The following is a 26,284-nucleotide window of genomic DNA, read 5'->3' on the forward strand; positions in this document are numbered from 1 at the left end:
TATATAAAAAACAGTTTTAATTTAAACAGTTTTTAACTTCAGATAATTAAAAAAGAAAAACAAATTGGGCCAATGTTACCCTTGCATGTTTTAAACTTTGGTTCACTCCACTTTCTCCTGTCTAAAATCATTAAGTGAAAATCTATGGTTTCTTTAACCTGGGCTTGTACTGAAACTTTGATTTTTAAAAGAAAAACATTTCAACTTGAACTGATCATAAAAATAGCAATATTTACATATTTTTTTTGTATTTTTTTGTGAAATTTTTACTTAATAATCTTATCTTGCAAATCGACCAAAAAAAACAAAGACTTATTTTAACAGCCTTTGGAGATATAATTTTTTTTTTTCAAGCCGAGCCCAACTCAGGTCTATCGCTATGGGCAATTTACTAGCTAGGGAATTGTGCCGGAATTGTAAGTGCGTGTACCTAACAGTCTGAGTGCGTATCTAGTGTTGTGTATGATTTTTCAGTGCTGCCATCTATATCTCAGAAGTGGAGTGAGTGATGTGTAGTGACTGAATATTTGTACTGTTTGTAGGCCTATTGCTCTCTGTGGCGAGACTTTTTAACGGGGAGATCGGCTCGCATTTGCGCCTTGAAGTTGGGAACCACAGAAAACCAACTTCAGCCGACCACCACTGTGGTGACGGTGGGGCTCGAACCCGGGACCCCGCGATGCGAGTCCGTCACTATGACCACTCGACCACCACAGCTGGCTGAGATACAATTATTAGGAACCCCTAATCATATATTTTGTTGTCGACGTGACTAACAAATGCTACTTCTTCGTCGGCACTAAAAACCTTGGGATGACCTGGTTCGCCGGAAAGTTCCTTTTTTGCAAGTTTGTTTTCAATCATGCTTCAAGGTATTTTAAAGTTATCCGCAACTTGTCTTTACAGCATAAAAAATGCCGCCACTGTAAATATGCAGCCCTAGGCGGCCACCTCATACCTACCACCGGCCCTGAATAGGATATGCATTTAAAAAAAATTATCATATTTATTTAATGCATAGTTCTGTGGTGTTTGGTCAGAACATAATTCCAAAATCACATTTTTGAGATATAAGCATTTTGATTGCCATTTAAAAATCAAAAATAAAGTATACACACAAATACAAATGAAAATATCATACATCAGCATGTTGTTTAGCCATACCCACGTATTTGTGCATTTATCTCACTTCTAATTAGTTATAATTAGCAAGACATACTTTTAGATCAAAAAGCAATTTTTTGGAAATATCATGTTCTGACCAAACACCACAGAATTATGTTTTGAAGTATACTCAGAAAAATATTACCAAGGGCTGCAAAAGTGTGACTCACTTTGACCCATTAAAATGTTGGGCCAAAGTAGGGTGCATTTTCGGGGTATATATAACCGGAGCTTAAATTATTAATTATTGTTTTCGAATGAAAGACTAAACAAAATTTTAATCATACCTAACTTTTGACAAAGATGGATTACAACCCCTACTATTGAAAGTTTTGAGAGATGAAGAAAAAAAAAACAACGCGCAATCACAACATAGAAAACTATCACTGTTGCTGCCTAGTTGGCCATTCGGCTAGGCTGGAAGAGATTTCGGCAACGGGATAAGTCCAGTGGCAAAGTTCCGGCGTTCATTCAGTCGGCCATTCGTGAGCGACTTACTCAAGTTGCCTTGCTAAAGCCGGGTTCTAGCAAAACAACTATAGGAGCAGGTTCCACGGCGAATAGGATCATTTTGCTTGGGCAGAAACGTGTAACTTTATCACGCTACGCGTTTATGTTTTGCTAGCTTGGCGCATCATCAGTTCTGCCGTCTGCATGCCCACGCATTTTTGACATTTTGCATTATAAAAAGGTGGGGGGAGTTGAAAGAAAGGGTAAAGAAAACAACAAAAGTGTGAACAGAAGATCGGTGAAACGCACGACGCTAGACGAATTTGACTCCTCTAGAAGCAGTCGGCCAATCCTGCCCGACGTAAAGCGCTGGAGTGAGGCGTGTTGCGCTCTGTAGGAAAACCACCGTACCGCTTTCCCTGTTGGTGAGTGGATGAATCGCGCTGGGGGATTCAAGTTACACGCGGTACAGAATTCCTGCTCCTAGGAAAACCCGGCTTTAGAGTATCGCTACATAGTAGAAACTAGTTCCAGAATATTTTTTTTACATATTAATTAAAGTATATTTATTATTTCATCGTTTTCTGCCAAAGAAGGATTCCAAGGCCAAAGTAGCCAACGTTTATGTTATAAATCACATTTTTCTCGGAGGCACTTTCTCCCGGAAGCCATCTTAGAAATATCCGGAATTTCAATAAGTGCTGCCCTCTGATGGAAGCGCCAAAAATTCGTATTCACCATATTTCTAACTCAAAACTTACAAAATTCTTTATATCAGGGCTCCCTGAGGTATAAAAAAAAATTATACAGTGAGAAAAAGCAACCTCATTTGTGAATGCAGGGTCTGAAAGGGTAATTGACAGCGTTCTGCCATAAGCTGTATTGTTTAGGTACATACCTCACGGTTATATGTTTCTCTAGCTGTGATAGCCTCGCCTTCCATGTTCTGAGTGAATGTTGTCAATTCGTATCTCACGCTGAAACCTAATGGAAGCTCTGGCATCTCTTTGGATCCTCTGTAGTTCTTGCAGTTCATGTAATCGGGAATCTGAAATCATGAATTTTTACGTTTCTTAAACTTTGAAAATGTTTTACGAAAATTACACGTTTTGAAGAAAAAAATGATCTGAATTTTCGCATATAAAGCGTCTGAGACCGTGTTCTAAAAAAATATTCATAACTTCACGACAAATAGCCATCATGTTCGGTCTAATGACTTCTACAAGGTATAACAGCAAACCAAAGCGAAAAGATCATTTGATCATTCTTGTCGCAACGTGCTCTTTTTCTGCACACGAGGGCTAATTAGACCGGGACCTACAATTTATTGCCGATTCTGAACACACGGTTTCTTGTTTTTATATGGTCATTTTTTTGGCGCAGTTTTGACCAAATTGGTCCTTGCACCAGCAAATTCAAAATCAAACCGAACACACGGCAGCCCTTTCTTATACTCACCGAGAGGTTGATGAGCAAACCCCTGTGGGTGTGGGATTTCCTGCGGAAGAAATCTTTTTCTGAGGTCATGTCACCGTTTCTGTTGTACCCCTGTGTCAGGAAAGTTTTCTGACAAGGACGACCTCGGTATCGAACTCGCGACACCTCTAAACATCCTTTGGTACTTTAGGCGAGTACTTTATCGATCTGGGCTACCTCTACCAAACTGAAATGACGTCTTTATGCTATCATTGCTAAGCTCAAAACTGCTCTGCTGCAAGAATGACATGGTGTTGGTTGCTTGCATACCGTACTGGAAAACAAAAAGATCTGTTTCGGCTAACAAATATGATTGCGGAACTAATCATCTTTCTCTTTATTTGCTGAAGTCATGGGCACCGAAACCTAGGGGCTGAGGCCATTTGAGCCCCCCTCCCAATAAATTTTGTAACCCCAATAATGTCTGAAAAAAGCAATGCAATGCAACATCCTCCTCCTGCGTACGCGCTCGAGTCCCGTATATACGGGACGACCAGCAACTTTCGGTCCCTCCAATGTTTTCTTCATGTCGGCGCCTCTGGCTAAAGTATCAGTGTATTTGAATGTGGTTTGCAAAAAGTTATGTACACGAAGTGTTGGGTTTTTATTCACAGAAAAAAATTGTTCTAATTTTTATCGATAGAGGGCGCTTGGCGAAAGTAAATCAAGTTACTGGATCTGAACCTTTCTTCAATCCTTTCTGCATCTGAAACGCATGTATAGCTTCAGCTAGCTATACGTGGCTGAGGTAAAACAACGTCGTCAATAGTGTTTTATCTACCAATTCCAACATCACAATGAAAACCTTATGTAAGCGACAACAACGAGAAAATTCAGAAATGAGCTGTTAATCGTACACCCTGCATTTTATGACTCTAATTTGCATATTTCCAATGATTTACTTCCGTACAGTGCTCTCTATCAACAAAAATTTTAACTATTTTTTTTTTCTGAAGGAAAAAAATCCCCCTTCATGAGAATATATAATTTCGCAAATTGCATTCAAATATACCAATTCCTTGAATTTTTATGAATTTTCAAACTATTCGTGGGACACCCTGTATATTGATTATATCTCTTGGATGTGACCACAGTTTATCGTGTTTCGTGATGAGGGTTTTGCAACTTTTGTCCAACTACGAGATATTTTCTGTTTAATTCACTCGAGAAACATTGATCATGGGACATCACCGTCAAAATAAAATTGAAAACTATTGGAAAAATATCTATTTTTTTTTTTACAGCCGAGAGCGATCTGATAAAAACGGAGAAAGGGCCGGACTTAGGCTGGTGCGAAGAGTGCAGCCGCACCGGGCTGCTAAATTTTAAAGACAGAAAAACGGAATAAAAATACTTTGAGTTACATTTTAATTTCTTAACAAAGCAATAGCTTAAACTGTCCAAGCACAGATCTAGGGTTGTGACACCCCCCCCCCCTCCGTCTCCAAGCAAGGCCCTGTATCTCCTAAGTTCGGGCTCTGGGCAAATATGATTTTTTGATGTCTTCTTATATATAGTGTCCCTTATACGAAGTATTATTTAAAATTGCACGAGCGGTGGCAAAATGCATGCTTGCTCTGGATGAAAGAGAATTTGGTTGCAGCTCTTGGAAGGTAATCCATTGTCTGTCACTCGACAGCCCCTTCCATTGTGGCGCACTATAGATATATTGTACACATGGTCTCCGCATATCTCAGCAGGGTCAATAGGCTGTGATCTTCGGTGGGGCCCCTCCACAGTGAATTAAAAAGTGAAGAAACAAAATTAATGAAATCATTCGGGGGGATTCTGGGAGTCATGATTATAGAGTAATGGTTCTCAACCTTCAAGGGCACGGGGACACAATTTTTATCGTTGGGCAATGGGCCCAAATTGATTGCCAAGTGACTTTTTTTTCTAATAACTTTTGCACAGTTTTATGTTCGTTCTGGGGTGGTAATGGCTTGTGCCAGGGTTCTGGGGACACAATGATCGGGGTGGGGAGGATTATTTTGAAAGCCGCAAAGCTGTTTTCGCACCGGGCCACAAAATACTTAAGCCCGTCCCTCAACGGAAAAAATTTATCGTTAAAAAAAAATCTGTCATGGTGAATTACGTCCATGAAATCCCGTTTTATATTTATTTGAAATAACATATATAGCCTGTATTTTCCAAAAAACCACAATAAAAATCGATGAAATAAGGAAAAAAGAAATGGAATACCCTGAAGGCATCCAGTGCAAAATTCGGTTCACCCTTGAACCACACAATGTGGTCAGTCTCGTTGCGAAAAATGTTTTGGCGTTCCTGAGTAGATGAGTTCCTATTTATTATTGTCGTCATTCCTTCCGTGTGTCTTGCAACAGGTACAGAGAGAGGACCATCTTCTATGCCATCAACGACATACTCTGATGTCCCACCAGCTGGTACAGTTTTCTCATCTGCGTCGAGGGAGGAAAAAAAACAATGATATCGTCAATGAATTGAAAATGTTCATATTACGTATACGTAATATGAACATTTTCACTTATCCTCATTACTAAAGTTTTTAGTAATGAGGCTTTTCACGTAAATGTGTCATAAACATCATCAGCATCACTTTGAGGGATAAGTAGACTGTTGCAGTGTTCTTCAACTATGGCCTCCATATTATCATATCTTCGGTCTGGGTCCCCTAGGCCAGGGGTTTCCAACTCAAAGTTTCTCGCGAAACCCTCGATAGTTGCAAGGCTGTTCTGCGGAACCCTTGATGATAATGAGGCTGTTTTACAGAACTCAAATTTTTGAATATTTATTCAAAAACTGTGTCCCTATAGCTGTGTCATCTGCATCATAGCCCCACGACAAAATGAAAGAGGACTTAGCAACACCACATAATATATTCCTACATATCATTTTGTCAGATCTTATCGTGTCCTATGCTGCCACAGCATCACTCCCACAAGGGAAGGGGGCTGACAGAGCTTTATCCGGAGGTCAGAGATGATTCTCATTAACGTTCTTAAATTTGAATGTTTATGTCTTTTCACAGTATAAATACATAATAGAGGCACCTATGATCAGTCTGATTAAAATTCGAATTTTATAAAGATATAAGTGTTTCTTTTTTTCCAAACTGGATGTTTTCGCGTTTTAGAGAGAAATTTACAGGTTTTGTAATGTTCTGCCACCTGTAAGAATTCAAATGAACTGTCTCAAGATGTTCCCCTCCCCCGTTTGCTTTTGCAAATGGGAATTTTAAACATTTCGTAACTCGGGGCCTCATCCGGAGGGCCTCGGATGCATAGGAGGGTCTCGAGATTATTTGAGATTCAGCAGTATGATTTTTAGAAGAAAGTACGTAAACTGGTTGGCTATGAATATTTCAACCATATAGGGGCACCTGAACACCACTTCCCCGGAATGCCCGGAAAAACAGCTCTGGAAAAGAGAAGTCTCAGCATCTGTATGAAGATTACAGACGCTGCATAGTTTGCTCAGCTGTACAATATACCGCTTTCAGACAGCATGAAATGTTGCTTGTTACTTATCAATTTGAATGTTTATGTCTTATTTTTATGAGTAATAATTTGCTCGAACTCAAGATTAATTCCGTGAAAAGAATATGAAAATTAATTCATCATTTTAAGGCACAAGAGATTAAGGCATGTCCTAACGCAATAGTCTAGACCGGAGTTGCACTCGGTTTGAATGAATGAAACAAACTCGACGATAGTATACATACACGGCGCATTCCGACATGAACAAATTCGTCAGAAGTTTTACAGAGGGCTATTTAAGACGTGCATGTGCGGTGTGGTAGTATGAGGGTGGCATAACATAAGATTCAGTGCGTGCTTAAGCTAGCTAAATTGTAATCAGTGCCGCGTGTTGAAAGCTCTGCTTACGAACTACTACTACTAAACCGAACGGGTGTCTTGTGTACATTCTTGGAATCTACTCTGCGGGATTTCTAACGAATTACTACATACATGGACGAGTTTTGCGTGTGTATATGCGTGACCCTAACGTACTTATGTTGTCGGAATCATGCTATTTTCAAGTTATACTGGGTGTTGCCATCCGTTTTCCATACCTGTGTACGAACTGAGTGAAATATGAAGCCTCCCATATCATTTGAAACAGCGTCCGCAAGTAGTCGATTACTTAACACCTCATATGGCTACAAATGACTACTACACATGACAAGAGATTGGGACACTGTTTGAACATCTGCAGGGCGACTGGCTAATGGTGCTTGCAATGAACTTTTTTAACCTGCAAATATGCCCCCCCCCCTCCCACATCCTGTAGCGAGGCCCCTAGCCGGGATCTTTGGCAGCTCCCTTCTGCCACTATAGTGAATTTATAGCGTGAAAAAAAAAAAAATTGTTCCAGGCCCACCGAGGGATAGAGCCCCGTCAGTCCCGCCCTTGAGCCCCCCCCCCCACCTGAAAATAAAGTTTATGCCCTTTTTCAATGACTTAAATTTACAAGTAATCACATGTGCTTCTCTCACAACAAGCCATTCCTTCTAGATACCATTAGCCCGGACTGACTTGGTATTACTGACCCAGGGGCAGCGGGATTCGGGCGAGTTCACTCGTTCAAGTCAAGAAAGTAGCAAGTCATATGCTAATCTTTTTTCCCCGTATCCACTGGAACACGATTTTTTTTCCCCTTCCCGCGCGGATATTATGAATTTTGATAAAGGGTTAGTTGGTAAGACAAGAATCGAGATTCAGTTCATAAAGTTGCCATCGGGATACTCCACTTACTGAAAATACAATGTTTCCATTTACAAATACAATTCGTAGAATCATCAACGATAAACATAGATTAAGAAATCGAAATCTAGTTTTATTTCACAGGACAAATCATCTGCAAATCAACTTAAATAACGGCGGACGTACGTAAGATTAACCAAAAGATCGGTTCTATCAACGGGAATTTCTAATGCTAATTTTTTTGTTTGTTTTGGTCGATGTCCAAATTGTCCGATCGAAATGGGTGTAGGCAGACAGGAGATCCAATCACATGGCTGGTACGGCGGGCTTCTTCTTCTTGGCGGCCGTCTTCTTCTTCTTGCTGGCTTTCTTCTTGGCCTTGGTCTTCTTCTTGGACTTCTTAGCGGAAGCCTTCTTCTTTTTCTTGGCGGCAGAGGCCTTCGCCTTGGCCTGGGCTTTCGGGACTTTAGCAACAGCAGCAGGCTTAGCGACCGGTTTCGCGATCTTCGGGCTCGGAGTGACGGCGACGTTGCCTTTCTGCTGCTGGGCTTCTCCGGGCGAGGACTTTTTGATGGTCTTCGGATCCATGATATTATGTTTCACTGCTTGACGCTCGATTCCTGAAGGACAATGGCTGATCGAGAGACACGAGTTTTCTTCTCAAGCTTCTGATGAAGAGTTCCGACACTAATGTCCGCCACTTGAATGAATGAATGAGATGGTTTTAGAACGTCTGTTTCATCTAGAACTTTCTCCTCGGAGATCGAGATCACGTTCTCTCGTGAGTACGTAATTCAAAGCCCTCAGTCTTTTCAATGGACGCTGCATTCTCCACGATAATTTTAAATGAAAATCCGACAATGGTTCCTGTTTAATCTACTGAATAATTCGTTTCATGAACCTATATCATGTAATTTTCCGATGTTGATTTCAGTGTAATTATAGTGCGGTACGAAATCACTACTGCTTAATCGTACCTAGGTGCACCTCGTAAACATTCCTCCGGGGCATTTCTAACGAATTAGTAGATGCCGCATGCGCGTACATATGCGTGACCCAAGCGTAATTATGATGTTAGAGTTGCTTTGGTTTGTCTTATACTGCCGTTGCCATCTGGCTTCCATATTTTAAAGTGAAATGCACGGTCTTTCTCTTCACTACAAAGCCCTGCAGGCTCTACGGCAAGGGATATTCAACCTTTAAGACGTTGCGGGTCAAATTCAAACATTCTACGAATTTCATGGGTAACACAAATTATACCACGGTATTCGTCGTCATTAAGCGGGGTTTCTTGAATTATACTGAACACTTTTATTTAACTCTGAAATTATTTCTTTCATTAAATTTAAATTTTTATTTATTTTGAAAAAATTTCTTTCACCGATTCCGATTTTTTTTTGTTAATTATTCCTTTCATTAATTCCGAAATTTCTGCCAGTAATTCTGAAATTATTTTTTTCAGTAATTATGAAAAAAATTTCTTCCACAAATTATAAATTTTTTTCATGAACTATTTTTTACGATATTACTTTTAACAATTCTGGAATCAGTCTCACAATAATTCTCTCAATAACTTAAGCAAGTATGTGAGTAATCAAAACAGCGTATGACTAAACGAGTGACCAAAAGAGTGACTTTTACATTTGTACTTGCAAGAGTAGGGGGGGGGGAAAGGCCAAGCGGGTTACAGCACGGGGTGCAGTTCGAGACTAGAATGGGAGAAGGGTGATAAAATTCGTGTAGCCCACAAGATGCAAAACCATGAATGCGCCTCTGCTCTCACCCACTGTAAAATTCGACGACTTTATGACGGTCTTTTTATTTATTACCTCCTAAAGTTCGCCATCCGGGGTAGTTGTCCCCCCCCCCCCACAATTTCGACACCGATTGAAAAAGAAACCTCACCTGAGAAATAGTAAATTACACGAGCAGTTATGTCACCGTCCCTCATGTATATGCATCCCCTGAAGACAGTAGCGTTCAGTCCTCTGTTGTCCAGGTATTTATATCCTTGAAACGAATACGGGTTCGATCCACCGAATCGCAGGGCTTCGTACGAATTGAACATACGAGACCGTTTAATGCCTTTACCGTTTTTCCGGTAGCCAAATATATTCCTTACTGCAGAATCTTCGATGGTTTGTGTGGCACAAGTCTGAGCAAGAGGATCTCGTTTGAATGTTGCTGAGGGGGAAAAAAATCAATTTCAATAATTAGCTATTGATCATCGATAATAATAATAATAATTCATTAACCAGCTGGTTATTTTTATTTCGATTGTACCAGATTAATGAACTAATTTTAGAATAATGAATCACGTGATGATGAAATACCTATACTTACAGCCAGGGTGAATTTTGTAGTATAACACGGCTTGTCCGACTTTATAATCAGCAAAGCCATGAAATTCTGTACTTGAGTGTGTAGTGATAAGTTTCCCCCGTTGTCCATCGTTATCAAAGTAAATCTCACTAAACGAAATTGATTTTTCTTCTAAATCCATTGATTCGAATTTCATTTCGAAATTTGTTGCAAGTCCTGGTGGAATAAGCCCTATAAGAAGGAAATATATGAAATGCTTGTTAAAAAAAAAAAAAATACATAATACTCATAATCACTCCTGACAGAGACGTATGCAGAAACCCCCCCCCCCTTTCCAAGATGATAAAAAAAACCCAACCCAAGCATTGATTTTTTGGAATTTTCAAAATGTTTTTGCATTTTTAAAACTCGAAAAATTCATCGAAAACATAAATGTGAGCAAATCTTCATTTTTTGTTTTCAATTTTGTTTTCAGATTTTTAATTTTTTCGTCTGAAGGCACTGAATTCATTTCATTCAATGTTTTTTTTTTTTTTTAAGCCAAGATGATGTAGGGATTATTTATCTTATCCAATGTTACTTGTCACTATATTCCTTGTCACTCTTCTCTTTCCAAACTTCTCTTTCCACTCTTCTTATATCCAAACGAAGGTTTTTCAACAGCTGGCTGATGCGAAGATAGAGCGGAAAGAGAGAAAGTTCAACTGTCCTTTACGGGGAATTGAACAAACACCTCCTATAACTACACTATAACTACTCTAGCTATAGGTGGCGTTGATCGAACCGACGTCCTCTCACTCGCCGGGTGAGCGCCCTTGACCACTAGACTACAAAGGCAACGAATCTTAATCTTTCCTTAGAGCTCGTGCGCACTGAATGGGACCGTTCATGGACGGTCGGACCTAACTCAAACCAAGGCTCATAACTGCTGACACTGCCTCCAGATGACGAGTTGTCCAAGGATGATGTCACACTTCGCTATCCATACGAAGGTTTTTCAAACTCGGGCTGATGTGAAGCTGAATTTATTCTGCTCTCAGCCGGTTGTTATAAAAAAAACCTTCATATATTTATCTTTACATACAATTTTTTTCTAGAATTATGTTGCTAAATTTTATGCAATAAAACACACTTTTCTAGGAAGCACTTTCTCCTGGAAGTCATCTTAAAAACTCCCCGAAAATTAAACTCGTAGGGGCCATTCAAGTATTACGTAAGCAGATTTTCAGCCATTTGCTCGAATGTAACCGATCAGTTTGGGGGTCATTCAAGTACGTTAGCAGGGGGAAGGAGGGTTTCGGATTTGCTGACTTTTGATGGTAAGAGGGGATGGGGGGGGGGTGGTTTGAAGGTTGCTTACGTCATCAACCACCCCTTTTTGAAGGTATGAAATATTCTAAGCTGCTGACAAAATTTTGCTGACGGGGGGGGGGGGGTGGAGGGGGTCGGTGTTTTGCTGACAAGGGGGGAAAGGGGTCAAAATTGGCTGAAAATCTGCTTACATAATATTTGAATGGTCCCTTATTTGTGGCATTTTTCAAGTTCCATACAAGCATTTTTACAAAACTTTTATAGCGTAATCCCGTCCTTACCGCAGTAAATTTCAATTTTTGGCAAAGTTTAGAGATATCCCGTGTATAAGATCGCTATTTCTTGCATTCTCCTCAATAATGTATTTAGAACCTATAAGTATGAAGTCATAATTTTATTTGAAACCATATGGCTATTAATAATATCAATTACAACTGGTGAATAGCATTATCAAGTCTGCCCACGGACCACAGGTTGAGAAACACTGAGTTAGAACACGTAGACCTTAACACTGACTATGAAAACCTTCATTCTTCTACACCAGATTTTTATTTTCATAAATAGATATTTACAAAGGAAATTGAGAGAAGAAAGGATGATCTTGAATATAAAAATGCATATTGAATTCTCACATTTCTTAAATTCTCCCTTTAATTATTAACCACTCTGCACAGTATTTATTTCAATTGAATTTTCATAACTGCCACGAAACAAAGATTTATGAAAATTATTTTATAATAGGCTACTAACCATTGCTTATTTTTTCGATATCACAGAGCTGGAGATCCCTTTTTGCACTAGCAAGCGTTACAGCAACGTAAATGAATGCGAACCTGCTGAGAAAAAGAAATATGTAATAAGATATGAATTCCCTTATTAGAGATATATAATCGTGTTTTTATTTCTGAGTAACCATAAAAAATTGTAAAATATTGGGTTTTTTGTGTGTGTGTGTATTTCTTAGGACTCTATATTTAGTACGTGCATAGTGAAATAAAGTTAGCCTAAACGTTTCCACGAATGAAAATGAATAATAATAATTTCAGTCTTCTCCGATAGCAGTATATGTATTATAATATCATGTGCGCCTTCATATAAACAATGCTCTAGATCAGGGCGGTTTTCCTATTTTTTTCCCTGCAGCGATCATTTTGAAACCGCCCGTTGGCAAGATATAGAGCGTTTATAATTAGTTCCCGTACTCTGAGTAGTTTTACTTATCCGAATGCAGCCAAATTTTCAGGATATCTTAAGAAAGAGATTTGTGTAGTAAAATAGTTCAATTTTCGACCACCAGTTGAAAAAGTTGTGGTTTTTTTTAATTGCATTTTCAGTTTTACACTGTGGTAGTTATACTATATATGGAATATTGATAATTTTTTATAATAAACTTATACTCGCAAACTGTTTCATCAATAACCTATTTTTTCATACTATATAAATAATCCTGTTTTGCCGATTCGACGACTATTTTGGCACACGTTATATATTCTCTTCTGATTTTACTTTTTCAAATCGTATTAATGATATTGTTTTTAGGTCTCAAAAAAACTTGGTTGTATTATAAGAATACCCAAAGATTTTTTTGAGGATATATATACATAGTATGGGCAATATCGCTCCCCAGGACGCGATGGAATGGTCCAGGAGCGAGGCGATAGAAGCTACAGGTGTAACATAGAATGCTACGAGTTTTCTTGAGTTGGGGGAGGCGATGAGAGAAAAAAATTTCTGAAGGGGTCCGAGATGGAACAAAAGGTTTGGGAAACTGCGGTTTAAACGATCTTAGAGATTTTTTATTTTTTGATATAATATACCAATGTATCACACAAGATATTATAATTTGATTTACAAAATTAAAAACTATTGAACCAATATTTTCGACTATGATGCCATTCACCGATTCTGCAATTTGTATAATTTTCGAAAAGGGCAACTAGACATTTTTTATACATCTTTGGAAAATTTTAGAAATCACCTGTTGAAACTTGTAAAAATTTATGCTTCAATTTTGAACATATTCTTTTTTTTACATTTTCAATAGGACTGATCCGATTAATAATTAATCGGGTCGATTAATCGATCAATTGTTAATCACAGTTAAAAATTTTAGTTGAGTTAATCGACTCGATAAATTCGATTAAAATTTTCAAGTTCTTAAATTAACTGGATTTACGTGACAAAACCGTGCGAGCGCGTGATTAGATGCTTGAATATTATGTTCCTACACAAAATTTTTGACAAGTGACCATATTTAAATATTTTTGAATCGATAACTTTATCAAATTTTTCGGCATTGGGATTATACAAGTCGATTCAACGAAATCTGGCGAGGATTTCAGTTCTGAATTGAGTTTGACAATGGAAATTTAATTCATTGAATTTAAACATTTTTGTGGCAATATGACATTTTTATAATTATCCATGTGTATAGCACTTAAGCAATAACCTTTTGTTTTTCACATTCATGGTGATTTTAATTTTATATTGGAAAATTGTAGTAATCATTTAAGAAATCATTTTCAATCAACAGTACGAATTTTAACATTTGTGATTTTTAATAGAAAAAATAAATAAATTACATCTTCGTTTTAAAGCTATTAGATTGACATTTTTAAACACAATAAATTTATTTACCTGAAATTGATGAAGGACATGATTATACTTATGTCAGCAGGTAACTCCCACTAAATCTTGCAACGATGAAATGTTCTTCCAGTTCGCTCGTAACGCTATTGTTCTTTTTTTTGTTCTCGTGGAAATAAAAAAAAACACCAGCTTATCTTGATTATATCAGCAACGAATTATTGATACATAAGTTGCTTCTGATAAATGCCGGTAGGTGAAAAAAGAACGAATTATCTCGTTTGCATTTCAGAAAAAAAAAATTGAGAATTTATTCTAGAATTCAATAACTTCATATTTAAAATTTAGGTTCAATAGCATATGGACAGGACCGTCTTAAATCTTGGGTCCACGATGATGGAAATTTGTAATATATGATTTTTGAGAGTAAGTATAGAAATTATATATTGATAGGCAGATAAATAACCGATTATCGCGCTTCGAGCTAGGTAGGGAATATATTTTCGGGACTTTTTTAGCTCCGATTTTATATGTTGGGAGAGGAATCGGCATCCAAAGATTCACGCACTATCACAGAATATTCAGAAATGCTGAAAAATATCTACCCACCAATGAAAATTCAGAATTGATTAAAGAAAAAAATCCCAGAATTGATGAAATAATTAAATAATTAATGGAAATTCAAAACTAATGTGGGCGGAAAACCCCTAGAAGTGATTAAAATTCAGAATTAATGAGAAAAATAATTTCAGAATTGATGGAAATTCAGAATTGGAGAGAAAAGTTCCCGGAATTTATGCAATTTTCAAAATCAAACCAGTTGAAGCTCAGACGTGTTTATTACAAAAAAGCATGTTATGTTTTTGATGCATATATATTTTTCACTTCTATTACCGCGTAGCTGCTGCTGTCACGGATTTGAAAGGTGCTGGATCCTTTCTTTCAAACCGAACACAACTCAGGGCTATCGCCATAGGCAATTTACTAGCGAGTTGTGCCGGAAGTGTAAGTACCTAACAGTCTGATTTTTCAGTGCTGCCATCTATATTTCAGAATTGAATGAAGTGTAATGATTGAATGTTTGCAGGCCTGTTGCTCACTGTGGCTGTGTGCTGGCCCTGGTGCGACCGCACCTGTTGTATACCCCTAAGGGCGGCTCTGATGGCAGCATTAAAACGGTCCTGCATATGGATGTAAGAAGCGTGGGCGTACGCACGATCGACCTTTGGAGAGGGAAAAAAGGTTTTGTGGTGGGGGGGGGGGGGTGTACACAATAATTTTCTCTTCTAGAGAAATTTAATTACTAACCTTTCAAAAAGCATTTAAATTAACAGAAATAGATAAAAATAGCAAATAGAAATATTTTCTTTCGGTAATTTAATTCTCTTTAGGGAAAAGTTTAAATTTTGATCGTTTTGGAGCGGCGGAGGGGAAGAGAACCCGAGCCTCTGGTGAGGAGGATGCCATTTTTGAACAATTAATCTCCAAATCCTGTGACTGTCATTGCAAAGATAATTTTTTTAGTTGCAGTTTAAAACTTCATTTTTGATTCAAAACTTCTCGGGGGAGTAAATCTGTGTTCCAGATGACAAAATGCCACTTTTCCCAAAAAATGTAGTTCCTCGCAGTCTGGTGTCTCGTTCGTCAAAATTATGGAAGGTGACGATTTCGTCCATCTCTTTCGGTTTATGAGGAAGCAACAGAGGCAAATTTCAATAAGTCAAAAATCCACAGTATAAAAATTTTACAAAATATTGTTTATAAATTTCCCCTCGTGAAATTTTGAAAAAGTGACTTGTTACATTTTGCCATCTGAGCATAGAAATAATCCTTCGCCTGATATAATCTTGGAAGAGATCTAAGAATAAATTAATATAAAAAAGGAACCAACAAAAAAAGGCAAATAAATTGATAAATTTTTTCGGAATTTCTTTTTTTTTTGTTCTGAGACTGAACTTTTGTGTAATAAATTTAAAAAAAAAAGAACATTTTCTACGTATTTCTAAGAAATGTGATACATAGAGTTTCTGAGTAGCAAACTTTTAGTTAATAGAATTTTAACACCACATATATTTTTGGTTTACTCTATATTCTGATAATTTCTCTAGAACATTTTTTATAGATTTGAATGACACTAGTATGGAGATACCAAGTTGTATTTCACACAAGTTTCAATGAGCAATATCTCGGCAAATATTACATGTGGAAACCTTTTTTTTTTTGGCTCAGTAGAGACAGGGCAACAACTTCCTAATTTCAAAGTGACTCGTAATTATTACTTACATTAAAGATGACAATGATCTAATGATCTTGCAATCTCACTGTTCTACTGCTTAACTGTATGGACAGTATAATTCATCAACTATGGTATCTAATACAATTTACTATAATGCTCCCCTTTAATTGCATGTATAAAAATATGCATAGATGATTTTGACATTGAAGGAAAAACAAAGTTGGAACAGGTTAACTTGATGCAGCCCTTTTTAGACTACAGAAATTTTTGCCACCTGGCAATTCGGTGGTTAGGGAGCTAGTCTCTGACTGCGCAGGTCCATATGTCTACTAACACTAACAAATTGTCTTGGGGATACATGATCAAAATGTTATAAGAAATTTCTAATCACTTGCACATATTTTCTATATGACACACAACATAGACTTATAATAACAAATTTTATTGCAGTTCTTTTGTAAATACACACTAATTAACAAATAATTTCAGAAATAATCTTGAATGAGTGAGTGCTCCACTGATCTTAATGTTATGTTGTGTGTAGATACAAATTTACATAACCAGCTTGCAACCAATTATAACAAATATTCTTTTAAAATACATCAATAAAGGTATGTTGACTCAAGACAGTTATTGCTGTGCCAAAAGAATTAAATAAAACATCAATCAACAAATTTTATTATAAATATATGCTATCTATTTACATTGAAATCATGAAACGGTGCATTTAAGATATAACCCACAGATAGAATTTCAAGATATTTATTGATTTTTTTGTACAAAATAAAATTCATAATAAAAAAAAAATAGCCATCAGTGTAAAAAATTTATACTGCGAGCGAGATCACACCAAAAAGAGCAACATGAATTTTATAATTGGACATGTTAATATATTGATGCTGTATTAAAAAAAATAATAAATAAACATACATAAAAGCTTCAAATATTATGCAATGCCATTCAAAGAGATTTATTTCATATTTATGTGATAACAAAGTGAAATGAAAACTTTTGAATGGCTTGCACATTATCACCTTATTAAAACGTGTGTTAACCCTTTAAGCAGCAAAATGACGAGATATACCGCCTCCACAAAAGCCTCTTATATTTTAGCATTGACAAGCCCAGATACTTTGTAAGAACCTTTCAATGGAAAACTTTTACTGCTTAGTTTGCACCTGCTGAAAGTCTAAAGAAAGCCTACTTCATTAAAAAAGATATGGCTTTTTGAAAAGGGGTTTGACGTGATTTCTAATTACAGCTTAAAGGGTTAATAAAAATTATAAACCAACTGGAGAGTCAATGGCTAAATGTCAGAGCCAAAGAGAATGTCAATTTAAAATGCAAAATCATTAAATATAACTAAACAAATGCTCAATAAAATAATCAAATCGCAGTAACCAGAGGGCTTACTCTATAATAAGTACTGTCAAACTTCCATAACTCAATTTTTTTTTTTGTTATCTCAAAGTAATTTAAATTTCCTGTGTAACATAATTTAGGTTGAATGCCTGGAATTTTTGATAATTTGTATGAAGTGATATTAATTTTTAAACACACTTTGAGACATCAAAGGCCAACTGTATATGAAATTCCGTATGAAATGACTGTATATGAAATGATATCTCTGGGTATTTTTGACAAAAAGTGCACTTGTGTATGATTAAAAGAGAAAAATGTTGTGATACAAAGAATATCTTTGCCTCAGCCAAACCCAGCAAACGAATGAACTGAACTGCTTTTTTGAGTGATATGTCAGAACTATACGGGTGTCGTCAGATTTGAGGGATACACATGCACACTTTATTACATTAAAATTAAAAATTTCTGGAAAAAAAATCAAGGAAAATCAATAGAAAGTCAATCATATCCTTGAAATCATGTAACTAAATTGTGTTAAAAGTAGTTTTTTACCCTTACTCTTCATCTATCACATAATAAGATGCAAAATGTATTAAAAAAAACACTGAGACAAAATTCTAAAATTTTCTGCAATGTTTAACACACAGAGCATTCAGCAATTTTTTGTTGTTTTTGGTCCAGATATTTTTTTTACTCCTCTCTACTAAAAATTACCAAAAGTGTAATTTTAGGAATCTATCATTAAAATTTTTGCTACAACGGATAAAAAACAAAGGATAAAAAAGATCAGCTGATGAGGTTGACAGTTTGCTGTACTCGTTTATTGCCCTAAGTGCATTACAATGTATAAATTCTTCCAGCATGAGGATGTGTTGTAATCTATTCACTGGCTTTATATTTTTCATAATTAGTGCATTTATAGAGATTGGGCCATTTTATTGAAGAATTAACAAAACGTTAGTCTTACGAATGTTGAGAACCACTGCTCTATATGTTAATAAACCTAGACACAAGACTAATGAAATAAACTTTCTTGATTTCTCATACAAACGGATCCTTCAAAACTCAAGATTTGCTTACATCGAGAAACACCTTGTAAAAGAAAATTGATTTATAAAATATTGAGTAGAATGCATTCCAGAAACTTGGCCTCATTTTAAATTTTAACACAATGTCCTGTTAGAATAATTGATAATTTCTCAGAGGAACCTTTTGTTTTTCATGGAGGCTGCACAGAGAGCATTGCTTTTTACTACAGCTTCTATATTACACTCACAGATAGATTTCTACAGCGACTGCTCATATTGCAACAAGATACTGATAAGTAATCAAATTGCTTTCAACACAACATTGTAAGATGACAACAAACACCTGAGTTAAGACTTTGTAAGACTGGTTTTCCTAGAATGATTACTATACAGGCTCAACTAAATGAAATAAGTATTTATTAAATTTAGGGGGAAAAAAAATCGAAATTAAACTATTCACATGAAAAAAACAAAACCCAATCTTGTTATGAGATAACTAGATTAAAGTAACCGAATCATATATTATTTTCTTCCAATACAATATCTCAAAAACCCCTTAATTTGTTAAACTATATTCAAAAATATATGAATCTCGTTTTGATCAAAATAGTCTGTCTGTTCCTTGTTCTGATTTGAATGTTGAAGAAAGATATAGCAACTTAGAAATCAATTAACATTTTCCTAATCTGTCTATATTGAGCTTTACGTTAAAAAAAAATTGAATGACTTAGGAACAAATCATACAGTCTGGATGGAACCTTTAACTTTACTGCTAGATACTGAACCGGCTGAACTTGATTTGTCTTTTGTCTGTTCCACACTTTCCTCATTCTCTTGCGTTTTGGCTTCTGGGGTATCAGCAGACAAGCTGTCATGTGTATTAACATGTTCGACAGAGCTGTTGCTATCAGCGGTAGCAAGAACTTCCTGATCTGGTAGCTTCTCGTGCTGGCTATCAGCAACGCAACAGGGTTTGGAACAAGGAGCTGCACTGTTTGATCCTGCAGTGCATCCAGAGGCACCAGCATGTGGAGCATCTGCTGGAACTATTATAACGGGTGATTTGGCATAGACCTCACCATTTTCATTCAAAACTAAAGATATGGGAGCAGCTGCAGAAGAGATGGCTGGTTGTTGTGTGGCAGATGCTATAGGTGGGAAAATTTCGTCACTGGGTGAAGGCAGTCCATCACACTGTCCTGCTAATTTATCAAAGCTTGTTACTGCAGCGGAGTTGCGGGCTTGACCTGATGACAGATGATGAACACAGCATATACCAGGTGGGGCACTAATTCTTGCCTATAACAAAAACCAATTTATTGTAATAGGCAAAAGCGCTAACAAAAATTATGTCAAAAGTTATGCAAAGGGACATCAAAGATTTTTTTATAAATTTATGATAGTTTCATAAAATTACACATTTTGTGGACCTGGATATACAGGATGCAAACTGAAGCCATGATACACCCTTTGAACTTTTTAACCGTTAGTCTTAAAAACATACTTTTAGTTTGACAAAGGTATTCAAAATAGTATGGGGATATTTAATGGAAATTTTTATCGTGTATTGCAGAGGTGCACAACCAACTGCCTCAGGCCAGGTACAGCCAGCGTAGGTGTTCCACCCAGTCCATAAATGGTGTTCCAGTAGAAAAAGTATCAATGCACACATGATGAATACTAAGGTTCACTTTGTTTGCTAATGAAAAATTTGTAAAATGAGGTCCAAATTGAATTGATATTACCAAAAATATAAACAAAAAAAACTATCAATGTGCGCAAAAAATAAGCAAAACCATAGGCAAGTAAAAGCCAACCACAGTCAAAATTATCAAAGACAAGTAAATTCTTCAATTACAGCCAAAAAAATGTTGAAGACAAGGAAAGTACTGAGTACGGCCAAAAAATTGGTTAAAGGCAACTAAAAATGCCAACTATAGTTAAGTGCTGAAAAATTGCCAATGGTGGGAAATTGAGAACTATACTGCAAGTATCAACGGGAAAAATTTTAATAATCATTCATAAAAAATATGAATATTTGATAAATATGTGAAATGAACATGATTATATGAAAATTATGACATATTTCCCACAATAGTCATAATTATCTTAACATAAAAAAAATTCATTTGCCATGAAAATAATCATAATTCTTGATTTCGAATTAAGTGCGCTTAGTTATAGGGAAAAAAACAGGACAATTTTTTAAAAAGTTGGGACAGGCCAAATTACCGAAAGGTCTGTTAATACGGTTCATATGGTCACCCTCACACAAGTTTCTGTGGCCCACGAGCAGAAGAAATACTACCACATATCTGGCATGCATATTGACAAGATTTTGCACCCCTGGTACACAGTCATTTGGTTGAAGTGGCTAAGATTTCCAATTCCTCTCAAAACACAGAACTTATCAATTCAAACAAAATCTGCAATACCTACCAGCTATGCTCTAACTATTAAAAGCAATAGGTGTTAGTAATGCTAAGAAATATACATTTAGACGATAGAGAAGAACCCATTCATGCTGAATCGAAAACCTCAAGACAGGTCTGCGATAGAAAAATGTGGATAAAACAAATGCCTGTAGTGCAATTATAAGTGTAACTTTTTGTTTTAATATGAACATTGGTGGTGTAGCAAGAAATGAATACAGTTTTGTCTAAATTTTTTTGAAAAATCACCTAAGAAGTTTGAAAGCACATTAGAAATAACCCATTAAAATGGAGATTCATTCAAACACTCAACCAGTGTTTTCTCATGTTGACAAAAATGCATCTAATTTTTTGCTATCTTACAAGGTCTATTTATAATCTTAGATACAAAATCTAAAAAAAGCTGTGATTAATATATAATTATTTACTGCCCCACACATGGATAAGACGGCTAATTTCCAACTAGAGTATAGAACAGAAACATTCATGATGGGTTTCAAAAGTACTCAACAGGTATTACCTGAGGGAGTCCTGAGGTACTTTTCCTTCTGATGCTGGGACTAGTATGACGAGAGTTACATGATTTTGAGAGATCTTCCAAAGGGATTTCTTCGAGGTTACTACCCTGTGGGCAAGGAGAAGGCTCCCTTGATTTTGAGGAAGATGACCGTCTAGAAGAGACTGGACTGCTCATTCGCTTCCGTTCCCCTTTACGGTGAATCTTACTACTTGCTTCAGCAGGAGTCGAATGCTTTATCTCTTCCTGTCTGAGCTTTGTTGCATAACCTGGAACTTTACCAGAAGGTGAAAATACACCATGCCGAGCACGGTGTCCAGGTCTAACATGTCCCAGACCTGACTGCCCCCTAAGACCTGTATCTTGAGATTGACTTCTATGCATGGCTACATAAATTCAAGGGAAGGGAAAGGAAAATAAAGCATACAAAATCACAAGAAGGTATTTACATACACAAAACATGCAGTAGTAGTAGGCAAGTTGTGCATTTTTGGTTTTAGTAGTATAAAAGCGCAGGAAGAAAGGTTAAGCAAACACATTGTTTAAAAAAGAAATTCATTGTACAAAACAAAAACTTTACAAATGATATATATGGAGTCACTTTTTAAAACAAATCTGGGCATGTTCTAACCTATATCTCAAGCCTTAACTATTCATGGAAACGATTGGGGTTTTTTTTGCTCATAAATGTCTTCTCCATCCATATAATAAAGTATTACCATATTATTCTGATCAGCAGCTGAAAATAGCTTAATACATGCCAACATTTGTCAAACAGATGTGATGATTTTACGACACTGTTTTCTCTCTCTTAGCATTTACAATAGTAAAAATTTACAGAATTTTAATTTTTTTTCTCTCTAAAATAAAACATTCATTATGCAAATATGATGCAAAAAATAATTTAAAACTCTCAAAGAAGTTTTGGGGGGGGGGGGGTGATATTTTTTTTAGTTATTACTCATGGCATTATCATCAACAATAGATTAACATACCAGATTGGCAATCTGAATCACGAACTGCATGAAGTCCTCGCCTAAGAGGGGATGGACAAGGTTGAACATGATCAGGAAGATCCAGCAATCTAGCTATTTGGTGTAATTTGCGTTGCCTAGCTTTGCGTCTTCCCCTGGTGATACTCTGTTTAGCTGCTAAACAACGGATGTTGTCATCAAATATGAACTTGGCTGCCAGTAAAGGAGAACGACTACTTCCAGCTGCTTTGCCTGATGGACGGAGAACAGTTATGTGAAGGCACTGACTGTCATCTTTGTCACCAGTTACTTCAATGTCCTTATGAACACAAAAAATTATTGTTGATAAAAGCTAATGAATATTTGTGAGTTATTAATCTTATTCATAAAAACTACATAGTAATATGTAAAAAAAGTCCCAGAAAAGTTTCAGTAAATATTATGAAAGCATTACAGTGATGGCCATTTATGTGTGACTATATTTCACAGAAAAAAAACCACAGAGAAAAACATAATAATTACCTGTAAGTTACCAACAAACTTGGCAACACCCCAACCTGGTTTTTTTGGTTCAGATTCAACAAGCACCAACTGAAAAGCATCTACAACCATAAAGCGTTTCATTTTATGTCCATCTCTGGTTACAACAGTACAGTAAAATAGGTCGCCATTATCTGAAAAAAAAAACAAAAAAAAAACAGGTATACAATGAAAATTTGTGATAAACTTTTAATACATATTTGAAAAACCACCAAGACATTCCATTGCAATAAATCATAATAGCATGGTGGAAAAAATGTACTGGACTCTTGAAATTTTTATCAGTAAAATGTTATTGAATGCACTATTTAACTTTCAAGTTAAAACTGTTCACTCTCAAGTTGAAGTTTATGTTCAAATAATTAAAGCTGTATTATACAGATGCTGTGTTCTGTTTTCACAATCAAACTCATTAGCTCACCAATAAGGTGTTAAGTGAGATGACTCGCTCCGATGAATATTTTATATTTCACAATAAGATTCTCTTTTTTTTTTGTGTATCCTGTGTATATAATATGGCAAGTGTAAGATAACAAATGAGATGGCATGGGCCCTCCTCTAATTGCTTTAAAATATACCTCTATCCTAATATGCATACATTCATCTGTCTTGACGAAACCCAAAAACTTTTCCCCAACTACCAACCCCCATCTCGTCTGTAATAACTACAAAATTTGTCAATCACGACAGTACCCAATTGTCCTGGGAAAATATGCTGTGAAAATCTTGTATGTTATGTTTTTTTTTTGACACAAAATAGTGTTCTGGACTCTGCTACGAAGCTGGGCTGTAAGAGATCTCAGCAACGGGATAAGTCCAGTGGCAAAGTTATGGCATTCATTCATTCATTCATTACTGTGTTCTCTGTTATGTTAAAAAAATGCGAGGAAAGCTTTTATAGCTTGAGAATAAATCCTGGCTTTATTACCAATGCTATGCTAAATATTTGCAAAACAAAAAACACTCAATTATTAGAATTTTTTTTCCCACAGCAATTTGTTCATATTTTTAAATATTTCTCCTGGAATATGAACAAGAACAGAGACATATGAGGAATAAAGAAATTCAACCAAATTGTAGCATGCCCTTTGGAGATCAGGAGTTCATATAAAACAAAAGAATTAATGAAGTGAAACTGAAGGGAAGTAGTAATTTGAATTTTCGAACCCATTGACGCACAGTAGTGACTGACTGAAGTTGGCATTCTGCAGCTTTCCAACTTCAAAGTGTGAATATGACCAAGTCTCCCATTATATAAGTCTCTCTGCAGAGAGCGGGCAGATCTACAACACGACACTGACATAAAATGAAAATTCACGAAGTTCCACATTTACTTCAAACTATTGTCATGAAAAAAATGAGACAGTGAATGGATTTATTAAATCTAAGTTACGCAGTTTAAGTCATGTTACAGGTAAACTGAGAGCTCTTTCCATTTGAGAGGAATATTTATACATGGTTAAAACAGGAAGTAGGAACATGCAAATCAGTTAGAAAATAGTCTAGAAACCTCTAGAACCAACACAGGAAATGAAATAAATGCACAAGAACTGGTTCAACAATCAAATGAAAAATGTCTATATGGATAAGGCTTGGTTCGAACCCACAACCATTTGACTACCAACATAATGTCTTAGCCAACTGATGTAACTTTTCCAGCTGGCAATATTTAAGACGAATGGCAGCACCAGCAAGAACATGAAACAAGCATGATTCAGACAATATAAATATGTTAGGCCACATATACACCCAGAACACACATTCTGGCATATACTGATTCATTAGAAATTTCAATGAGGAATGCGTACAAGATGCATGTATGGTTAAGTAGTAGTACTTTGAATGAGATAAAATTTATTTATTGGATACGTTCATGCTTATGTAGACTTTCTGTAATCGATAAGATATACATACATTATTCAAAGAGAATTCTCTTTACCTACTTAAATCAAGTAGATCATTGACTTTAACATGGGATGTTGTCAGTGGTAGTTGCGTTTCTTCCTCATTTTGCAATGTCAATGACAGATCACGGAGCAAGAAAAATACTCGTATTGCCTGAAAAAAATAAAAGTAGAATATAACAGCTCATTCAAAGAAGACTGATTTGAATAAAAATATTTTATGCATGTAATTTCTAAGGGGTATTTCAAAATAATCTCTTCCACTTTTGTAAACAATGTTAACTACATTAAAATACTTCAAAGATGTATACGGTTATTCTTGATTACCTTTATATTATGTAATAGACAAAATAATAATCATAATATTGTAACAAACATTATTGCTTGCAGCACCAGGCTGATGCTTTGCATATCTGTTATTAAGAGAAAAACAATGTCTATTGCTCTCTCTCTGCTGTCTCCTACTTATATTAGGTATTTTCATGAAAAATTTTAGTTCTGAATTTCATGGAGGAAAAAAAAAAAAGGGATTCATTCTAGATTGTTTCACGTATGAATGAACTTATAAGAAATATAAATTGAACTAACTCTTCGAGCTCTTTCAACTTCCCCACACGGCAACCGTTTATGAAATTCGACTCCAGACATGGGTGTTCCAGTGGGAGGAAGCAACAGCTTTGCATCCATCATTAGGTACTCAACATTCAATGGTTTCTTCTACAATTGAATATGCAGACAAAAACAAAATTATTTAACAGTGTAATTGATGTGTTGAGAACTTATAATATCAAAAATAAATGGAAAATATACAGGGTGTCCTGTAAGTTCTAATGCACCTTTATGGCATTAGCTGTTCATCATACAGGTAGGATTCAAATTTAAAAAAAAATGTTCAAAAGGTATTCAAAAATTACTCTGTACCAGTTTTGAGAGTGAAAATACAGTATGTCACAAAATACAAAAATAAAAATTTTTATAGAGTCCCCTTTTCCTCTTACCTTGTAATTAGAAAGTTGTTGCCCTGTATCTCTTGAGGCCAACTGAATGTGCCATGTTTTCAAGTATAATATTGGCTAAGGTATTTGAATTCAAAAATCAGAGAAAAGTTATGGAAGAACCACAAAAACCAATGCACAATGTTCCTTTCTTTCATTTATGCTGTCCTTTCCTAACTTTTCTCTGGTTTTTTGAATTAAAATACCTCAGCAAATATTGCACTTAAAAACTTGGAATTTTTTTATATTTTTTTTTGTTAGCCTCAAGAGATACGGAGCAAAAACTTTCTAATTCAAAGTTA

At 36.0% G+C, this 26,284-nt stretch overlaps 2 protein-coding genes across 6 annotated transcripts in view; both read right to left on the bottom strand.

Moving 5' to 3' along the window:
* The window catches only part of LOC149083043 (uncharacterized), a 29,125-nt gene extending 14,968 nt beyond the window's left edge, over window positions 1-14,157 (bottom strand). Inside the window, exons 1-6 of one of the 2 annotated variants that reach the window (XM_089236144.1) lie at window positions 14,046-14,157; window positions 12,159-12,241; window positions 10,119-10,328; window positions 9,681-9,959; window positions 5,293-5,510; window positions 2,513-2,662 (exon numbers count right to left, since the gene is read on the bottom strand). In XM_089236144.1, the coding sequence (XP_089092270.1) occupies window positions 2,513-2,662; window positions 5,293-5,510; window positions 9,681-9,959; window positions 10,119-10,328; window positions 12,159-12,241; window positions 14,046-14,065 (960 nt within the window). In that variant the 5' untranslated portion in view covers window positions 14,066-14,157. Of the gene's footprint in view, window positions 1-2,512; window positions 2,663-5,292; window positions 5,511-9,680; window positions 9,960-10,118; window positions 10,329-12,158; window positions 12,245-14,045 lie in introns of both variants that reach the window. The other variant, XM_089236143.1, reaches the window with a different exon arrangement.
* Window positions 14,158-16,651: 2,494 nt separating this feature from the next.
* The window catches only part of ema (C-type lectin domain containing ema), a 30,461-nt gene continuing 20,828 nt past the window's right edge, over window positions 16,652-26,284 (bottom strand). For 2 of the 4 annotated variants that reach the window (XM_089236152.1, XM_089236151.1), the window contains exons 18-23: window positions 25,576-25,704; window positions 25,027-25,141; window positions 23,066-23,217; window positions 22,565-22,862; window positions 21,573-21,955; window positions 16,652-19,919 (exon numbers count right to left, since the gene is read on the bottom strand). In XM_089236152.1, the coding sequence (XP_089092278.1) occupies window positions 19,359-19,919; window positions 21,573-21,955; window positions 22,565-22,862; window positions 23,066-23,217; window positions 25,027-25,141; window positions 25,576-25,704 (1,638 nt within the window). In that variant the 3' untranslated portion in view covers window positions 16,652-19,358. The remainder of the gene's footprint in view (window positions 19,920-21,572; window positions 21,956-22,564; window positions 22,863-23,065; window positions 23,218-25,026; window positions 25,142-25,575; window positions 25,705-26,284) is intronic. The other 2 variants (XM_089236154.1, XM_089236153.1) reach the window with 2 other exon arrangements.

This window comes from Pholcus phalangioides, unplaced genomic scaffold (genome assembly GCF_987345545.1).
Source record: "Pholcus phalangioides strain wild (caught in Gottingen) unplaced genomic scaffold, Ppha-v1.0 ptg000009l_1, whole genome shotgun sequence".
Lineage (NCBI taxonomy): Eukaryota > Metazoa > Arthropoda > Arachnida > Araneae > Pholcidae > Pholcus > Pholcus phalangioides.